We start from the raw sequence: 19,391 nt of genomic DNA, 5'->3' as shown, positions 1-19,391 counted from the left end.
GATCTGCTTCATCCCCTAGCTGTACTTTTTCTTGGGTAGTTTTGCCGTGAAAGACTGTCCATCAATGGTAAAGGAAATTATTGCTAGTTTCCTACCTAGAGCCCTATAACATTTCAAAACTTGAGACAGAACACCATCTGAAGAATGTCAGTTGCAGACAAGCAGTTGGGCTTTATCACAGCTTTTAAGAAACCCTTGGAAGCATGTTGTGTTTCATTTGCGAAAAAACTTGAGTACTGATGACTTAGATCAGCATGATCTAGACAGCCCTATATGTTTGTATATTGAGAATAGAGTTTGGAATCATTAGTTTTTGGAGTAAATTTTAGTTCCGCCATTAAAAATGTATAAAATTTGTCATGATATAAACTTTCCCTTAAAGTCATGGCAAAAAGTTGGCCTCCCTAGATTGGCCCCAGAATAATAGATCATTGTAGATCTGTCTTAGGAGGCTTGATATTGAAGAAGTACCTCTCACTACCTGTACCTACCAAAGACTGAAACCTATTTTATGGGGCAATATGACAGGGAGATCATATTGCTCTATCACATTGCCTTTTATGGTGGCAATCGGATGGGGAGATCAAGGAAGAGAACCTTCTTGGCTGGGGTCTTCCATTTGTGAAATGCTCTCCCCTTGGAGGCCCAACTAACACCCTTTCGTTGGTTTCCTTCCACCACTAGGCCTTTGAGCCTAATTTGCTTTTAAGCATGTATATGGCAAATGGTAAATTTGTGTGAAGCTGAAATGAGTGAATCAATGGTAAATCGGATAGAATAGGATGGCTTTTAAAACTATTTTGGCCTTTACATAACAAGTTATGTAAATTATTAATTACTTTGAATCTGGAATTGTTTAACTTGTTCAGGTTGTTTGTTCTGTTTGCTGTGCTGAGATCTCATGATAAATGGGCAAGATATAAAGATTGAAATGGGAAAAAAAAATATAGATGACATTTACACATTGGCTGGCATGCTATTAGGAAGATATACTAACCTCATTATTTGGTATTCACATTTACAATCATGGTACCATTGCCATGATCACAGATGCCCCCCAAAGTGACCATATAATTCAGACAGTTGTATCGAGAGATTTCAGGCTGCAGCTGGCTGGCAGGAGAAGGCTGGACAGGTAATTCATCAGTGTCCTGTTCACCAGAAATGCAGAATTCTGTTCCTTGTTATGAGTAGTTGGGTTATAAAGTGGGTTTGGAGGATCGGGGTGGGAGATAGAATATAGTCATACCATCATTTATATATGTCTCAGCCATTGTTTACAGTAATAGCATGAGGCGGATTTGAGATTTAATATTACTGTATATTTTACTAGATATTAGTTCCCAAAATACAAACTAACCGAGGAAGAAACTGCATCATTTTCTTTGCCTTAGAGATACTGTTAATTTTTGGTTTTGGCAATGAAAGAAGGGTCCAGTCTGCATACAATGATTATTCTAGTACCACGTACTTAATTTTAAAGAGTGGTTTATAGAACGCCTTGTTTGCACATCTAACGTTTTTAAATTTTCAATTCTCTATTGCTGTGCATACCATTCCATGTAATAATCTTTGCTATGAAACCATAGTGAAAGAGAAAATTAACGTGGAAATCCTTTTCTTAGAAAGGTTAAAGGCGGGTTTTCCTAATGCATTATTTAACGCTTGTTATGTAGTGCATTAAGCAGTCAGCACTGAAGGAAAAGCTTTTAAAAGTCAATGGCCCCGTTTTCTTTCTTGATAACGTTCAATCTTACCTCTGACGTTTTGGTTAAGTTAATATCAGGCAAACAAAATGAATTAAAATATTCCAGCCTAGCCAATTTATAGAAACCAGTCAAGTTACAACTCTGGATATGGGTGTCAGGACCCTGGCTGCAGAGCACCAATAACCTTACACAGAGGCCAGTCTCTATCTAATATCTTTATTAAAGAAATATATAAAATCAATAAAAACAAGTGAAGAATATAGTTCAGAAGCAGACCTTTCAGATGAGGTCAAATATAGTCCAGAAATGTATTGTCCAATATAAGATATTAGAGTTCAAAGTTTTAATCCACTTGACCGAAACACACACTTTGCCAAGCAATAGTGTGGGGAAATAACAGAGTCTTTAAAGTCCAATGAAGCTTGACAACAAGGCTGGAAATAAACTTGATTCTCGACTAGATCCGTGACTGGAAGCAAGACGAACATGAAGCATGAAACAGAGTCCGTGGTAAATCCGTGAGACAAGGCAAGGCTTGAAGCTTGATCCGGGAAACAAGGAACTGGGTTTACGAAGTCCACACACGATCTCTCTCCTCAAGCTGATCAATTGACTCCGCAAAGTATCCCTCGTGCCAAACACCTATATTGGGTCTCGTTTTCCCGTCAACAGAACTCTTTCCCTAGAGAACGAGAAGCGAAACCCAACTCTGTCCAGATGCATGACTCCTTAGAATTTCCCAAGGGAAGCAGACCTAATCAGCCATTTGTTCGGCAGCGATTCTCAGGCTTCTGCGATTAGCCTCCCTGACTCCCCTATCTTTGGAATAATTTTCCCTCCTGGAAAACGGGGGGGAGTTCTGCCCAAGGCCTGTTTGGCTGAATTCTTGAGGGCAAACGTCAACATCCTGCAGGTGAAGAGACTCCGGCTCTTGCTGAACCGGTGAAAATCCCATGTTTTCCTCTTCGTCTGCCACAATAGTACTAGGAACAGGACTACAAGGCCCATGAGTCATCACAATGGGCAAGTGAAAGAGAGGAATACATTTAACTTAGTGGAAGTCTTTATTTAATCAACATACTCAAGGGAGCTGAAGTCAGCAGGCTAAAAAGATATAAGAGACAGTGGAGAAAACAGGGCATTTACTTCAATGAATGAATGACAGTTATGGAACTAGGAGCCATGTGTGGTCAGAAAACCACCCATTGCCATTATTTCTTCTTAATAATTTCTTCTTCTTATGCGCCAGTGCTTACATAGACAAAATAATACCACAGAGGAGGTGCGGAGGGATGTATCAAGAGGTCTACAAAAGCACAGAGAAGAAACTTTAATGGGAGGGAACTGTCACAGTGAAAACTGGGCATTCTCAGTAGCCACAGAAAACCAAGAAGATGCAATTGAGGGAATTATCATGCAGATGTATGTTACTGGCCAGAAACCTGGGCATGAGTCCATGGCATCATTTTATTGCAGTTACCATTTGCTTACTCAATTGACCTCATCAGATGGGTTCTCCATGCCCCCCCTTCGCGCCCCCCCCCATGGATTTGCCATGATGCATAGCAAATCCTCAGCCTAATGTGTTAAGGTTGTCTGAAGGAATGTCCATTTTTGAGGTATTGTCAAAATATGTCCTACTTGCTCTTTTCTCCCCCTTCACTCCAGTGAATTCCCATTTAATGAAAAAGGAACTGTGTCTGGAATCAAAATACCCACAAATGAAACTGAGTTGCCACTTTCCCCGTGGTCTTATATATAAACCAATGTTTGCAGCAAATCTTGAGTAAGTTAAGTCTTCCAGCAGATGAATGTTGATATTTGGTGAATTTAAGGGGGAAATTGCATTTATTCCATGATATATACTACTGAGATATGGGGGGGAGCATCTTCCCAGACAGAATGCACTAATATTTGTGATCCAGGAAGAATGTATTGATAAGTTCTCTGCAGTAACTGACTAGCAGATATGGGTCTCCAGTTACATTTATGTTCCTGGAACCCACTCTACCTATTTCTTCCAGGAATTTGCTATTCCAATACAAACAATAATTGCTTCAGAAAACTGTAACAGAATGCCTCCATTTGTTTCAAAGGCTGACAGACTGTGAAAGTGGGTTTTGAAGGAAATGTTGAATTCTTCATTACTGTAAAGATGAATTCCCAGCAGTTAGTCGAATCCAGTTTACTATTTTGCAATTGCTGAACAAGGTGACAACCAAGATTTGTAATCTCAAATCTAACCTATCTGCCTTGAGCCCTTTTTTGAAGTCATTGACTAGCTGTGTAGACATGGATGCAAACAACACATTCTCCCATTTTTCACATGTGCACAAAAAGACAGGATCCATTTCTTTAACTGATTTGCATGTCTTTATTTCCAGGGCTTCCAGGGCTTATGTTTTTGTCATCCATCTCCCAAGATCCACAGTTTAGAGAATTTTGCATACTTTTGTTTGAAAATAATTTTTCCATGCTCTGTGTATTTCTGATTCAGAAAATATCACTGCAGTGGGACTGTGAAAGACAACATTTTATTTGCATTTTATTGCCATTATCCTCTAAGTAAGGAAATAACATGTTTGCTTGTTTGTTTCTGTTTTTCTATCAGATATTCTCGGAGCTAATCCAGGCGACAGGAATGGATCCAAAACAACTGTGAAAAAGATGGATGACACAGCCACAGTGATTATAAAGTCATCTCCTAAACATAAAGGGGACAGCGATAAGAGCAGTCAAGTGTCAAGTTCCTTGCTCTTCGTGATAACAGCCACAGCAGTTGTGTGGCATTTTTTGTCATAGCTGCGTTATTCTGCAGTAACTGTGCAATTTCTGTTCACTGTCATTTATACCCACAGCCTTATTCAACTGAAAACCAAGTCAAATGACTCTTTGAATTGTGCACTCTAGTATTATGTGGTATGTTAGTATAAGAAGTGCTAAATATTAGTCTGAGACTGGTTAACAACAAGCATCTAAATATCTACACAGCGTATAGAGATCGTTGCACTGATAACATCTCATCTGCTCAACATGTAAAGAGGATGAAGACAAGAAACCTGAGTAGATTAAGTTATTGTGATAGATACCATTAAGAATGTTAAAGTTGTAAATTAATATGTCACAATTTCTCATCTCTTTCTTCTTTCATAGGAGTTCCATTGAATAATCAGATTTCAAGTACAGCTGATTAAGTTTTATCTGTAGGGATCCGCCACTATGTTCTGAGCAAAAAGGGCAGCAGTCACTAATAGTTGGATAAAACTCTGAAGTGGTTGAGAAATTCATAGCTTATTTGAATCTCTTATTTTCATTTTTAATGTTTAGAATGTAGAAAGCAATATACAAACCATATGCTGTGTTTAATGTATCAGTATAGTTGCCTTAACTATATAGTGACATGTAAAAATACCTCTCGGGTTATTTTGAAACATCCAGAACAATTTCCCTGTCTACGGTCTTCATACTACATGCTTAAGACTTGACTGTTTTGCAAATATCTGACAAATGGAAAAGTGGAAGATGGGACTATATTAGAGTTTTGAGATAAAAGTAGTTGTTGAGCTGAAGTTTAATGCCAAGATCCAATGGGGCATGATTGGAGTGAAAAATCTTGCACACATAGCTGAGCTGGATTTAATTATTGTGGCTACAGTCATGTGAGGAAGCTTCCAGTGCAAGTGTATTGCAGAACAGCTGCACAATAGAAAAAAACGCAGGAAAATGTACTAGAACAATAAAAATCATTGGCAGAGTGAATGATCTTAGATTCAGATCATCATGCATGTACGGTGCATCAGTAAAGATGGCAAAAGCTCTAATCCAGCACTCTTGAGCAACAGCTGCGGAGTTCATTCCTATTTGAAAGAAAGGAAATGTGAGACACTTTTCAGTTCTTTAGTGCTCCTCACAAATAACTGAACAACACTGTTCAAACTTAGAGTGCCTCACAATGGGAAAAGTTCCACTCTTAATCTTTTGCACAGAGGAGGCAGAATCCAATCTTGTTGCCAAAGGAATGTGAGGTGCCTTTGCTGAACTGGAGCAAAATACACACACATAAATAACCATCACTCCTTTTACCCCACAAGGGACACTGATGCACTGTAAATCAACAATGTCCAGTGTGACCCATAGTTGCTGGGTAGTTATGTTTTTTTGTTCTGTGTCAGGAAAAAATAAACACAAACCAAGAAGGATCCATTCTGTTATTTGCTGCTTTTTGTCTAATACAGCTCTCCTGGCCTGGTACATAGAATTGTATTGGCTGGGGTTGATGAGAGGTGGAGTCAGTGCAGTTGGAAGGCACCAGCTTGAGAAAAGGCTACTTTAATATATATTTTCTCAGTCCCCCTCATGTTTTTAGTTATTAAGCAAAATTAATGTATCTTACAGTGTGACAAGATGTTACAAGATCACCATGAGATAGGGTAGGACTAATATATGGATTTTTGAGAGCTGTTTTTACAATGTTATTAAAAATATATACACCGCAGGCTGAGTAAACTGAGAGTTATAACAAAGTGGACTAAATCTAGCATTAGCCCTACCTAGAAGTCAGTGGGAATGACATTAGTTGAAGCTGTCCAATCCCATTTATTTAATTGGATCTGCTCTCGGTAGGATTAATGTTGAATTTATTTCATGGATTTATATTTGCTAACAAAGCCAATAATTCACAAAACTGATTCATTGTTTTCACAGTAATGAATATTACAGTGTACAGTTTTATAAGATATAATGTAAAATATTTGTCTTGGATGTGTGTGCGTGCGTGTGTGTGTGAAGGAGTATAAGAGCAATTATTTCAGCAGTTTGAGTCACATAAATGTAAATCCATTGTAATGTATTAACTCTAGTACATAAATATATTTAGGATAAAAATGTGATACAATTAAACAACTTGTCCTTTCACGGTGTTTTGACACACACAACATTTTTGACCTCCATGCAGTAGCCATTCACTTCAGTGTACCTTTTATGCACACATCCTTTCTATGTATGATGCTCCATTTATCCTGACTATATATGTCAACCTATAACAATCTGATGCTGTCTTTCGTCTCCAGCTCCCAGCATTTCTTACCATTGGCAATATCGATTAGAGTGGCTGAAGGGAGTTGAAGACCAAAACATCTGCAGGTTACCAGATTGCAGAAGGCTGATAAAAGGGTTATTAATAGTTTTCTCTTTACATGTCTTCATTTTTTAACATTTAAGTCATGAGTCAGCCAAATATAAGCTCTTTTGTTCCACTGATTGTTTAGAAGACTTGAGCAATCCCATTAAAACTAGGGAAAGCTAGAAATGCTCATCTTTGGATTGATTGTGTAATAAATTTGAACCCTTCATGGAGCTGAATGAAACTCTTGAAGCAGTACATCTAAAAGACTATGAAACCAGAAGACAAGTTGGGTATTTTAAAAACCCTTACAGCCATCTGGCCACTTTCTATGTGAAAATGACTCATTTTGAGTACATGGAGTTAACAATATTGGATTTATTCTTGTTCACCCAGTTGTATGAGAGCTTTGTGAAAGGTCTTATTCTCTAATTCACATCCAGACATATGTCCCAACAAAGAGATACTTTACAAAATACCAGTTGCATTCACAGTTTAGCAACTACAATTGAAGTGAGCAGGGAAAGATATTTTGTTGAGCTATTATCATTGTTATTATCTATTTTATTTATTACATTTCTACCACACCTCCTATCATCAGTGAGCTCAAGGCAGTGTTCTTCTCTCCTCTTTATCTGCTCAATATCCCAGTGATGTAGGTCACTGACAGAGAAATTGAGAGCAAGAGACCACAAAAGACTGGATATTATTATCAAATGGGTTTTGTGGCTCAATGACCCTTATCTCTCATGTCCCAGTCCAACACTCCCAGTTCAAGAATTCTTGGGCTTTGGTCTTCCATATGATGTAGACTTCATCTCCCAGTTCCAGTCAATATAGCCAATGCAAATAAATTCTGGAAACTGAAATTCAAAACACCTAGAGGACTAAAATTGAAAACCACTGCTTTAATCACTATTCCACACCACCCTTAATTTATAATCAATACTGCATTATTGAATATTTATTAGGTACTGTATCAGATACTGTATTGCATCTATACTGATACAGTATTAGATATGTATCTGTTTTTTTGCAAGCGCTTTTCTTTTTATGAACAATAATAATTAAAATTCTGTTTGTTAAAATTGTTATTGTTATCCCCAAAGTCTTCCAACTATTAGAGATTCACACTGTAAAAAAAAACACAGCACTATTTTCACTGCCTCTATAAGACCACCCTTTGGAAATGAATTTGTAATTGTTTAGCTTGTTCAAGATTGCATGTGTTAAAGGGAAGCAACAAGTGGCCTTCTATGTATCATTGTGTGATCCCTAAAAGACAAGTGATGCAAATAAACAGGGATTTCCCTTTGTCAGAAAAGATAAAACGATGAGAGACATACTTTAATTCAGGTTGCTACACTACGACTAATCAGAATTCGCTGGCAGTTTAATGAAATACACAGAAATGCTATTACACTCTGTAATAACCAATTGTTTTATTTCTTTGTAAAATGCATTAAAATCATCATGCAGGTACATATTCTTGTATTTTTATCACAGCACTCCAGCTTTTTAACCATTAACTAATAATTTGCAATAGTGCCATTTGCACTGAAAGCAACTCTGTCAACTGAAAACAATCCTTTGTTGCCTGCTAAGCAATTAACATTTGCTCAATTGGGCTGTTACAAGAGAAGGCGTAATTTGTCCACCACGACCTTTCTGCACACTTAATTAGTAAGAATGTGGAATGTTGCCTAAAGAACAAACATTCAATTTGGGGGTAAAGAAGAGATTGAATGTATTGTTAAATTTATACATTCTTTGCAATTGTACAAATGTTTTTCAGCAAGATTTTTTTAATGGTCTATACAAAATTGCTCTTGCCCATCACTGATCTGTGTTTCTGACTTTCAAATGTACTGTAGGAAAAGCCACATGGTTAGGAATCCAGGATTTTATGTTGAGTTTGTAAAAACCAGGTCATAGTACTTTAAAACTATGTTGTGCTAAAAATTGAATAGCAGGGGTGTCCCCATTCCAACCACACCCTGCAAGGAGAATCCAAAAATGCAAGCAGCTGATTGGTCCATGTCAGAAAACTAGTTTTAGCAGTTTTCATTTAGGAGCACATCTTTTATGAAGCTTAATCCTCCATTCAAGATCAAAATCCCTTTCCCTCACTACCTTGCATTGCAATAGGCCTAGCTTTTGCTGAGGAAAACAGATCCTTTACTACCTACAAGTGTCAATTCACTTTTTAAAGATGAGTGCATTTATGTGTTCAGTGTGGGCTTTACTCCTGGCTATATTTCTCATAATTGTAGACTTGTAAGGGATACTATGATACTTAGTCAAATATCTGCTGAACACTGGAATAAAAATCAAATTAACTGCCATTGGCTGATAGAACTATAGAAACACTTTGAGTCGGGATAGCACCTATAATTTGATCATAGATGATAGCCATGCCTCTTCCTTTAAGAAATATTAGTCAAACTGATACTCAACTGGAAAGTGAGATGAGTTTTTTTCATTTGTTCCTATCCCTGAGAGATAAAAGGAGATACAAATCAATAAAAGCTCTGAGCTATTATGCTAGTTCCTTTGTTTTGACATTGAGAAAATACTAATTAGAAGTATGCTTGGGAATGAATCAGTTCTTGACGAAAGCTTGTTCATTTCTGTTCCACTAATCCTAGTCCTTTGTTTCCATCACAATCTATATGTGTAAATTTTTGTCTCTATCACAATCTGTACCATCATGCTTATCTAGAATCTCTTGGAAGCCATTTTCCAGTCTTTCTTCCCAATTATTTACAGAGTGCATAACAGCTTAATCAAGCCAGCCCTGATGAAAAAAAATATATAATTTTCTGAATTACAATGGACGTTTGAATAAATATAGACACTTTGAAAATAATTCTCTCTTTATGTTGTTTGGTTTCTAATGCTACCTGTTCCATCTTCTCTATGTCACCATTTAAGTGTGTGTGTGTATATATACACACACACACACTTACATTGGTACAATGTCTAAGAGAGGGAAGCTTCAGGAGGCTGCTGCAGGGAGGGGCAGTAAGCTTTTGGTGGGGTGGGGGTTCCTGATTTGCCCTGGACTCCCCTAGCTAGTCTGTCCCTCTTGGGGGAAATGGAAGATAGTATCCCAGCACTACTGTTAATAGAAATATTCTGCAGACTTTCTAATGTGGAATAAGAGTAGGCAACAAAATACCTTCGTCTGGTCCTGCCATGTGTACCAATGTTTATGATAAAAGCCCTGAGAAAGAATTAGAAGCCTTCTAGCCCTAAACGCGCTACTGACATCTTCTTTACCAGGGCTACATTTAAAAATAACATGTTTAAAGAAAGATTGAAACTACATATTAAGATCTAACCAGCATCAGGGATGAACCTATACCTGGTAATACCCTCAGAGGAAAATACTGTTTGAGTGCCTGTTTGAAACTCAAAGATCTGAACTCCTGGATCAAACTGATCTATTTAACTTTTGGGCATTTTTGTATATGAAGCTTTAGCCTATTTAAAAAAAAACAGAATCTCTACTTAACCTATGGTAGCCTTAATGGGGTGGAAAGGAAATATAATTTTAGTAGATTCCACTGGACAAACTTGGGCCCTCCAAGTGTTTGGACTTCAATTCCCAGAATCCCAGCCAGTTTACCAGCTGTTAGGAATTGTGGGAGTTGCAGTCCAAAACACCTGGAGGACCGAAGTTTCCCCATACCTGCTCTAGCTGGGGAAGAAGGGAAGAAATCCTGATCACCATATTGAATTGCTTTCTTTCTATTTGTCGCTTTTGATAGCTGTACCATACATTTCAGTGCTATCTCAACATAAGTGTGGGTACTTTTAGCCTTTGGTGTGATTCTGTGGTTTAGACAGTACACATTCTATTGTGCTTTTCTAATGATAGGATTGTCAGCTTTTGCACATGACAACAGGATCAAAATTTGCACATGCAAATACCATAGGTCTTTTTCATAGCAATGTGGATAACATTGTTGGGTTTTTCTACTATCATCTTGTGAGGTGTGTTCCAACACTTGCCTGAAGATCCTAATGTTTATCTCCTTAAACATTTCTATGTCGTTACACTACTTTGGGTTTGGGGTTCAGCAAAGATTTAACGTTATATATTCTATTTTATTAACAACCCATATTGATGGGAATAGAAGAATTCTTGTTCAGAATCTAGATAGGTAGAAAAGAAACTTAGGTTGGGACTTTCCATTATCCTTCACCCTTTATTGCCCTCTGTTTTGTTGGACTGGGTGGCCCTTGCGGTCTCTTCCAAATCTATGACTCTATGATTTGTTTTAAAACCTTCAGAGGATTTCCCAGAATTTTAAATGGCATTTTGAGGGAGCAGAAATTGCTAACCTCCAGTTTCACTAATTGATCCAAACTAGTCAGAGAAATAAAACCAGTGGATTGTCAATCGTGATATTCATAAACATTTGGGGGACTAAAAGTCTGTAAAAGAAACATTCAGGATTTCACTTCAAATCATATTCTGGATTTTTTTTTATTTCTGAAACTCTTCATAGAAATTAATTTAGTCATTTGACTATTTTGCATTCATTTTCTTGCAGAAGTTTTTATACCCCACTATATTTTACTATGGACATATTGCTGAATACACTTGTACATTTTTATGGTGTATTTTGCATATGGAATCTGTTTGAAAACAGCGGACTATTATAGTCATGATCAGGAGGAAAACATTTTAAAAATAGCAGTTGTGTGATAATTTGTAAGTTACGATGATTTCTGCATTATACCAAATAATAAAGAAGTAATCCGAATTTTTCCTTTTTGGTGTCTAGATTTTTTTTTAACATTTATTGGAATTTTTCAAATACGTTTGCAACACACTTTCACTTTTGAGATGGTTAAGGATGAGTGACTCCCGTGAAAATATAAATTAAAAAAATTAAAAATGCTAATTTCTTTTACTTGAGAGAATACTCTGGAAATCTCTTGGGCCTCTGGTGTGACTCTGTGGTCAACATCTAGCATAGTGGACCATAAAATTGTGCTGAAGGAGAATTCTCACCCTGGGGTCCCCAGATGTTTTTGGCCTTCAACTCCCAGAAATCCTAACAGTTGGTAAACTAGCTGGAATTTCTGTGAGTTGTAGGCCAAAACTCCTGGGGTTGAGAACTACCGACCTAGAGATTTCTAGAGAAACCATATTAATCTAATCCATGTACAAGCAAATCCACAAAAGTTAAACCCACAAACGTGGAGGATTGATTGTATACAAGAGCTTAAGAACAATTAAACTACCAGAAATTTAATACCAGTTTAAAACTAGAACAAATAAAAGTGTAGCACCTTGCATAAGGTCTGCTTTCTTCAAGAATGTATCTGCAGGAATAAAAAATGTTCAACCTCAGAGAAGGGCCTCTTTCAAATTCTTGCCAGGTGTGAGGGTGATGGGTGGGTGAGATAAGGACCTCACTAGCAGACCTTAAAAGGTTCATATGGAAGAATACAAACCTTCATATAACATGACCCATTATGGTCTTGTGGCCTCTACTCTAGCTGGAAGCAATTCTCTGATGTTTCAGACTTCCCAGACCTACATGGAGATGTCAGAGACTGAAATAACAGTCTTTGTGCTTGTGTACAGATCCAGGATGCAGAACCTAGACAACAAATGCAGAAACACTTGGCAGGTTTTGTGATACTGAGATCATAGAATCATAGAATAGTAGAGTTGGAAGAGACCTCATGGGCCATCCAGTCCAACCCCCTGCCAAGAAGCAGGAAATCGCATTCAAAGCACCCCTGACAGATGGCCATCCAGCCTCTGCTTAAAAGCCTCCAAGGAAGGAGCCTCCACCACAGCCCGGGGGAGAGAGTTCCACTGTCGAACAGCCCTCACAGTGAGGAAGTTCTTCCTGATGTTCAGGTGGAATCTCCTTTCCTGTAGTTTGAAGCCATTGTTCCGTGTCCTAGTCTGCAGGGCAGCAGAAAACAAGCTTGCTCCCTCCTTCCTATGACTTCCCTTCACGTATTTGTACATGGCTATCATGTCTCCTCTCAGCCTTCTCTTCTGCAGGCTAAACATGCCAAGCTCTTTAAGCCTCTCCTCATAGGGCTTGTTCTCCAGACCCTTAATCATTTTAGTTGCCCTCCTCTGGACGCTTTCCAGCTTGTCAACATCTCCCTTCAACTGCGGTGCCCAAAATTGGACACAGTATTCCAGGTGTGGTCTGACCAAGGCAGAATAGAGGGGGAGCATGACTTCCCTGGATCTAGACGCTATTCCCCTATTTATGCAGGCCAGAATCCCGTTGGCTTTTTTAGCTGCTGCATCACATTGTAGGCTCATGTTTAACTTGTTGTCCACGAGGACTCCAAGGTCTTTTTCGCACACACTGCTGTCAAGCCAGGCGTCCCCCATTCTGTATCTTTGATTTCCATTTTTTCTGCCGAAGTGAAGTATCTTGCATTTGTCCCTGTTGAACTTCATTTTGTTAGTTTCGGCCCATCTCTCTAGTCTGTCAAGATCGTTTTGAATTCTGCTCCTGTCTTCTGGAGTGTTAGCTATCCCTCCCAGTTTTGTGTCGTCTGCAAACTTGATGATCGTGCCTTCTAACCCTTCGTCTAAGTCGTTAATAAAGATGTTGAACAGAACCGGGCCCAGGACGGAGCCCTGCGGCACTCCACTTGTCACTTTTTTCCATGATGAAGACAACGCATTGGTGAGCACCCTTTGGGTTCGTTCGCTTAGCCAATTACAGATCCACCTAACCGTAGTTTTGTCTAGCCCACATTTTACTAGTTTATTTGCCAGAAGGTCGTGGGGGACTTTGTCGAAGGCCTTACTGAAATCCAAGTAGGCTACATCCACAGCATTCCCTGTATCGACCCAACTCGTAACTCTATCGAAAAAAGAGATCAGATTAGTCTGGCATGACTTGTTTTTTGTAAATCCGTGTTGACTATTAGCAATGACCGCATTTGTTTCTAAGTGTTCGCAGACCACTTCCTTGATGATCTTTTCCAGAATCTTGCCTGGTATCGATGTGAGGCTGACCGGACGGTAATTGTTTGGGTCGTTCTTTTTTCCCTTCTTGAAGATAGGGACCACATTCGCCCTCCTCCAATCTGCTGGGACTTCTCCCGTTCTCCAAGAACTCTCGAAGATAATTGCCAGTGGTTCTGAAATAACTTCCGCTAATTCCTTCAATACTCTTGGATGTAGCTGATCTGGCCCTGGGGACTTGAATTCGTTTAGAGAGGCCAGGTGTTCCTGGACAACTTGTTTCCCTAATTGGGGTTGGATTTCCCCCAATCTTTCGTCCATTCCATGTTGCTGAGGTTGAAGATGGCTTTCTTTTTGTGAGAAGACCGAGGCAAAGAAGGCATTAAGCAGTTCTACCTTTTCCTGTCCCCTGTCGCCATCACCCCATCTTCTCCTTGCAGAGGCCCTATCGCCTCCTTTTTCTTCCTTTTTCTACCAACGTAAGCAAAAAAGCCTTTTTTGTTGTTTTTTATGTCCCTGGCAAGCCTGAGCTCATTTTGCGCTTTAGCCTTGCGAACCTTTTCCCTACAGGTGTTGGCTATACGTTTGAATTCTTTTTTGGTGATTTCTCCCCTTTTCCACTTCTTGTGCATGTCACTTTTGAGCTTTAGCTCAGTTAGAAGTTCTTTGGACATCCATTCTGGCTTCTTTGCACTTGTCTTATTTTTCTTCTTTGTTGGCACTGTTTGCATTTGCGCCTTGAGTATTTCACTTTTGAAAAACTCCCATCCATCCTTAACTCCCTTGTTTTTTAATATTGGCGTCCATGGAATGCCGCTCAGTAATTCCTTCATTTTTTGGAAGTCAGCTCTCTTAAAGTCGAGAATGCGTGTTTGACTTGTCTTAGTTTCAGCATTCCTTTGTATTGCAAACTCCAGGAGCACATGGTCACTTGCCCCTAAGGATCCAACCACTTCAACTGTATTGATCAGGTCTTCCACATTTGTTAAGATTAGATCAAGAGTTGCTGATCCTCTTGTTGCCTCTTCTACCTTCTGGACCATAAAATTGTCTGCAAGGCAAGTGAGGAATTTGTTGGACTTTGTACTCTTGGCTGAGTTTGTTTTCCAGCAGATATCGGGATAATTGAAATCGCCCATGACTACTATATCTCTTCTTTGTGCCTGTTTGGTCAGCTGTTGACAGAAGGCTTCATCAAGTCCTTCATCCTGACTCGGAGGTCTGTAGTAGACACCCACGACAAGATCTTTTTGAGTCCCGGTTCCCTTGATTCTTATCCAGATGCTTTCAAGCTGGTTTCCCGGATTACAGTCTTGCATTTCTTCTGCAATGTAACTGGTTTTGACATATAAAGCTACTCCCCCTCCTCTCCCCTTTGTTCTATTTCTGTGAAAGAGGTTATAGCCCTCAATGGTTAAATTCCAGTGATGGGAGTCATCCCACCAGGTTTCAGTGATGCCTATGACATCGTATGTGTGCTGCTGTGCTAAGAGTTGGAGTTCGTCTTGCTTATTTCCCATGCTCCGAGCATTAGTGTAAAGACATGTAAGCCCCTGTGACCTCCCCTCGAGCTGTTTATTTGGGATTATTGTGCTCTCTGTACTTGGTCCTTGCTGTGTTTGTGCAGCCCTCCATTTAGCCTTTTGGCGGTTCCCTGTGGTCGTGGTAATATAGTGTTCGCCAGGCTGTTGTTCCCCTCCCCCAGTGGATCTAGTTTAAAGTGCGCCTGATGAGGTTTGTGAGTCTGTGTGCAAAAAGATGTTTTCCTGCTTGTGTGAGATGCACCCCATCACTTGCTAGTAGGCTATCCTCCTGGAAGACTACACCATGGTCAAGGAAGCCAAAATGCTCCTCTTGGCACCATTTTCTGAGCCAGTTATTGACCTGTACTATTTTTCTGGCCCTTGTAGAGCCGTGTCCTACAACGGGGAGGAGGGATGAAAAGATCACATGTACATTATACAGTTTTAGCTTTGTTCCCAGAGCTCGAAAATCATTTGTGATCTTTTGAAAAGTATGCCTAGCGGTGTCATTGGTACCTACATGAATCAACATAAGGCGGGGAGGGTGAAGGGGCTTTAGGAGCCTGCTGAGCCTCTGAGTGATATGGTGTATTTTTGCCCCCGGGAGGCAGCATGTTTCTAGAGCCATCCCATCCGGTCTGGAAATGATGGCTTCTGTTCCTCTAAGGAGGGAGTCACCTACTACCAAGACCTGTTTCCTTTGAGGATTGACAGGGTCCCTTTTGTGCAAGACAGTGTGTATGTCCCCTGAAGAGTGTTCCAGTTGAAGTGAATCGTGTGGGTGTAAAATGTTGCCCAGAGGTTTTTCTTGTATGACTCAACTCTTGACTCTGTGGGTTCTTCAGTTGGCCTTTCCCCCACGATGTTTCATTTATACGAAATATTTTCACCCATACTACATAAAGCTTTGCAAAGTGGCACTAGGAATAAATTTTGTTGCAGCAATGTGTCTCTAATGGCTGATTATTTTCCCAGTGGCTGATCATTCCTTAGATGTAACACTCTTAGTTCACTGCCTACGCAGAATAGACCCTGTGGATTAGCTTGGACCGGAGAGATTTCATGACCTAAATCAAAAGATACGTGCATAGCATTTCTCCCCTGCTTAGGGAAGAAGAATGCTTGATCTACAAACTGCTACCTCAGAAAGACATTTTAAATTGAAGGCTCTGCATTTATCCCCTAATTAACTGGCTGTCACAATCTTTGGAACTCTCTCACTATGAAATTTAGATTCTCTTCACTTCAAAAGATCTATTCCCACTTGCCTTGCTATCCTAAGAGTCATAGCTTGTTTCTTTATATTCCACATTAGGAACTTGATTTTAATAATTGTGCTTTTTATGTTCTGCTCCTGTGTTCCCACCCTCCCAATTCAGTATTGATAGTTCTTGCTTTAAGCAGACTTTAAAGAATATTCGAAAGCCAGTGCACCTGGTTCAAGGTTACTAAAGAGTGATGTCTCAGACACATTGTGAACTCACACTCATTCTGAGCATACAGAAACAGAGGATGTTTCTGAACTTTAGGAGAAACATATCCTGGGAGATTGGTCCTAATGAGCCACACTGACATAGTTATTGGGGGGGGGGGCATGTTTTCCAATATGGAATAATAAAAACCATTGTGCTAGGAATAGCAAATATTGCTGTAAAGCCTATAATAGAGAATAAATCCATCCATAACTGATAAGTAATCCAATACATGTTAAGCAAATAAAACAGATGCATAAAATATCATCTGGCATTCAGTGTTGCCATTACAGATTTTTAATTTATAGTTACAAATTTGTAACTGCTCTATATTCCATAAGGCTATGTCATCTTATTGCCCATGGGGCACCTAAACATTTGGCTGCATTGGGTGAAGGAAGTCTGTTTAGCTGCCATTCAGGACAAAAAGAGGATGACAGCTGGTGAGACTGTGAGAATCAGAAACAAGACCCTTGTTGCAAGGATTTTCACAGCCTTGCTCACTGATGAGAGAAAGGTGGAAACATTTTCTTTGCACCCCATATCGGAAGATGAACAAACCTTCTTTACTTAATACAGCTGCTGCTTGGTAAAATAGATTTGGGGAGATCTGGCAAAGAGATGTTACTTAATTGCATGTACATATCTAAGTGGGCAATTTAGAGTATGGAACATCATTTGATAAATTAGGCTCTGAATATGGGCAATAAGACCAAGGTGCGTGTATGAGGTTTCTGAAAACCAGGATTCAAAGAAATAGTGATATTGCAAAAAATAAAATAAAATAAAAGGGGAAAGTGAGAGGGAAGGAAACAGGCAGCACCATCCTTCAATGCCTAGGAATGACTTTCTGTAGGTTTGCATCTGCTTCTTTAGATCTTGCAGTTGATATTACTGTCTCAGGTATATTAGAAGTGTCATGGTTTGAAGTGAGATCAGAAGGAAACAGATACAATGTATGATCCAGTTATTCCCAGGACTACATGGGCTGTGCTGGGATGAGTTTCAATTTCAGTAAATTTTCAAAGAAGTGATGAAGCAAATTTTCACAACTGACAAGAAAGTAAGGAGAAAATGCACATTAGGCACTCTTAACATGAACTCTGAGATTTCAAGTCATTGGCTACATAACTATTTTTTTCTCTAAATTTATGCATCCTATAGAGATTGGCTTTCAAAAGTAAAGAATTTAGAGAGGATTTTTAAAATTGCCAAAACTGCAGAGGCTTTTGTTTCCAGCTGCCACCAGAAATATGGAGGATTCGAACTCGCTACCTCTACTAATGCTGCCACCAATAATTATATTCAGGAACCTCCTCTGTAATTAGGATATTTGCATGAGCCACTTTATGTGAGCAAAACAAGAAGTTGTTTATTTGTGTTTGAGCAGTAAAGAAGCGTAGCGGTTTCAGTAACAATAAAGATGTGTAGTGATTTCAATAACAAGTTAGGCTTTCTCTTATAAAGGATGGTTTTATAACTTGGATTCTGTGTAAATATGTTCCTTCACCAAGGAATCACAAACAGGACAATTTAAACTTTTAAATCCACTTCTCCTGGGATTTAACACCAACACTCTAGACAACAGAGTCACAATATAGCTCTCAGCTCTTCCTTTCCTGAAGGCATTTAACTATATTCCTCAAAGAGGCTTCATTTTCAAAACACAGTCCCAAAACTATCTCTCTGTCTTCACATTTCAAACTCCATCTCCCAACTAAAAAAGGGTGCCTGGCTCCAACTGTCACTTTGGCTCCGCCCATCTCCAGTTGCTAAACCACCTCCTCATTTGCATCTGCAGACTACACTCACTGTAATGGCTGCCTGATCGCTCCTCCCCCTTGCTCTGCTGAGCCTCTGCAAACAAGGCCTTCAAAATGGCCACACACTAGCCCTGCAAGGTAGAACACTCACCAACCCTGTAAGGTAGACAAGATCCATTACACATACAATAAAAAGATGGCATAGAGGAGAGAAGGCAATGTTTGTAGTAAAGACATCCATAAATGGGTCTTCAAAGGTACTTCTGTTTGGATCCTTTTTGAAGCAAAAAGGACAGCCTTGAAAGAGCTCTGAATCCTTGGATTCCAGATCTAGGGATTTCAAACCTAGCAGAATATTTCCTCCTTTTTTCAAATCAAGATTATGACAAGTAAGTAATTTAGATCAGAAAAGAAACAACCAAAGGGGATACTGCTCCACCTACAAGCCTTCCAATTGTTGTTCAGCACCCAATGAGGGGATTTTTAGGACAACATCATTAATACGCCTTCAACAACATCCAGAAAACTTCACATAGTGGTGATGTAATACCGCAATTAGGGGTTACACTGGCATATGCTACCAACACAATGCAGTTGAACAATTATGTTGATGTGACATGAAAAACGGTTTAGTGACTCCTAACATTATAAAAGAGCATGAAAAGGTGTTTTCATACTCAAACTTCCCAAATGCCCAGATAAGATGGACTATGGTTGCTGTCATGAAAAATGAACACTTCCAAGCTCAACTCTATAAGCATGAAATGGTTGTTGGTAGACAAACACAGCTGACCACAAGTGGCTTTTAGTCTCATCTAGCAGGTCTTATATTCTA

General features: G+C 39.3%; 1 protein-coding gene across 4 annotated transcripts in view; it reads left to right on the top strand.

The window, feature by feature from the left end:
* The window catches only part of LOC100558465 (glypican-5), a 500,734-nt gene extending 491,034 nt beyond the window's left edge, over window positions 1–9,700 (top strand). For all 4 annotated transcript variants that reach the window (XM_062976534.1, XM_003218342.4, XM_062976535.1 and 1 more), the window contains one exon: window positions 4,321–9,700. In XM_062976534.1, the coding sequence (XP_062832604.1) occupies window positions 4,321–4,511 (191 nt within the window). In that variant the 3' untranslated portion in view covers window positions 4,512–9,700. The remainder of the gene's footprint in view (window positions 1–4,320) is intronic.
* The last annotated feature ends 9,691 nt before the right edge of the window (window positions 9,701–19,391 follow it).

This window comes from Anolis carolinensis, chromosome 3, assembly GCF_035594765.1.
Source record: "Anolis carolinensis isolate JA03-04 chromosome 3, rAnoCar3.1.pri, whole genome shotgun sequence".
Taxonomy (NCBI): domain Eukaryota; kingdom Metazoa; phylum Chordata; class Lepidosauria; order Squamata; family Dactyloidae; genus Anolis; species Anolis carolinensis.
The sequence above is the reverse complement of the archived record's forward strand: the minus strand, read 5'-3'. Positions and strand labels throughout refer to the sequence as shown.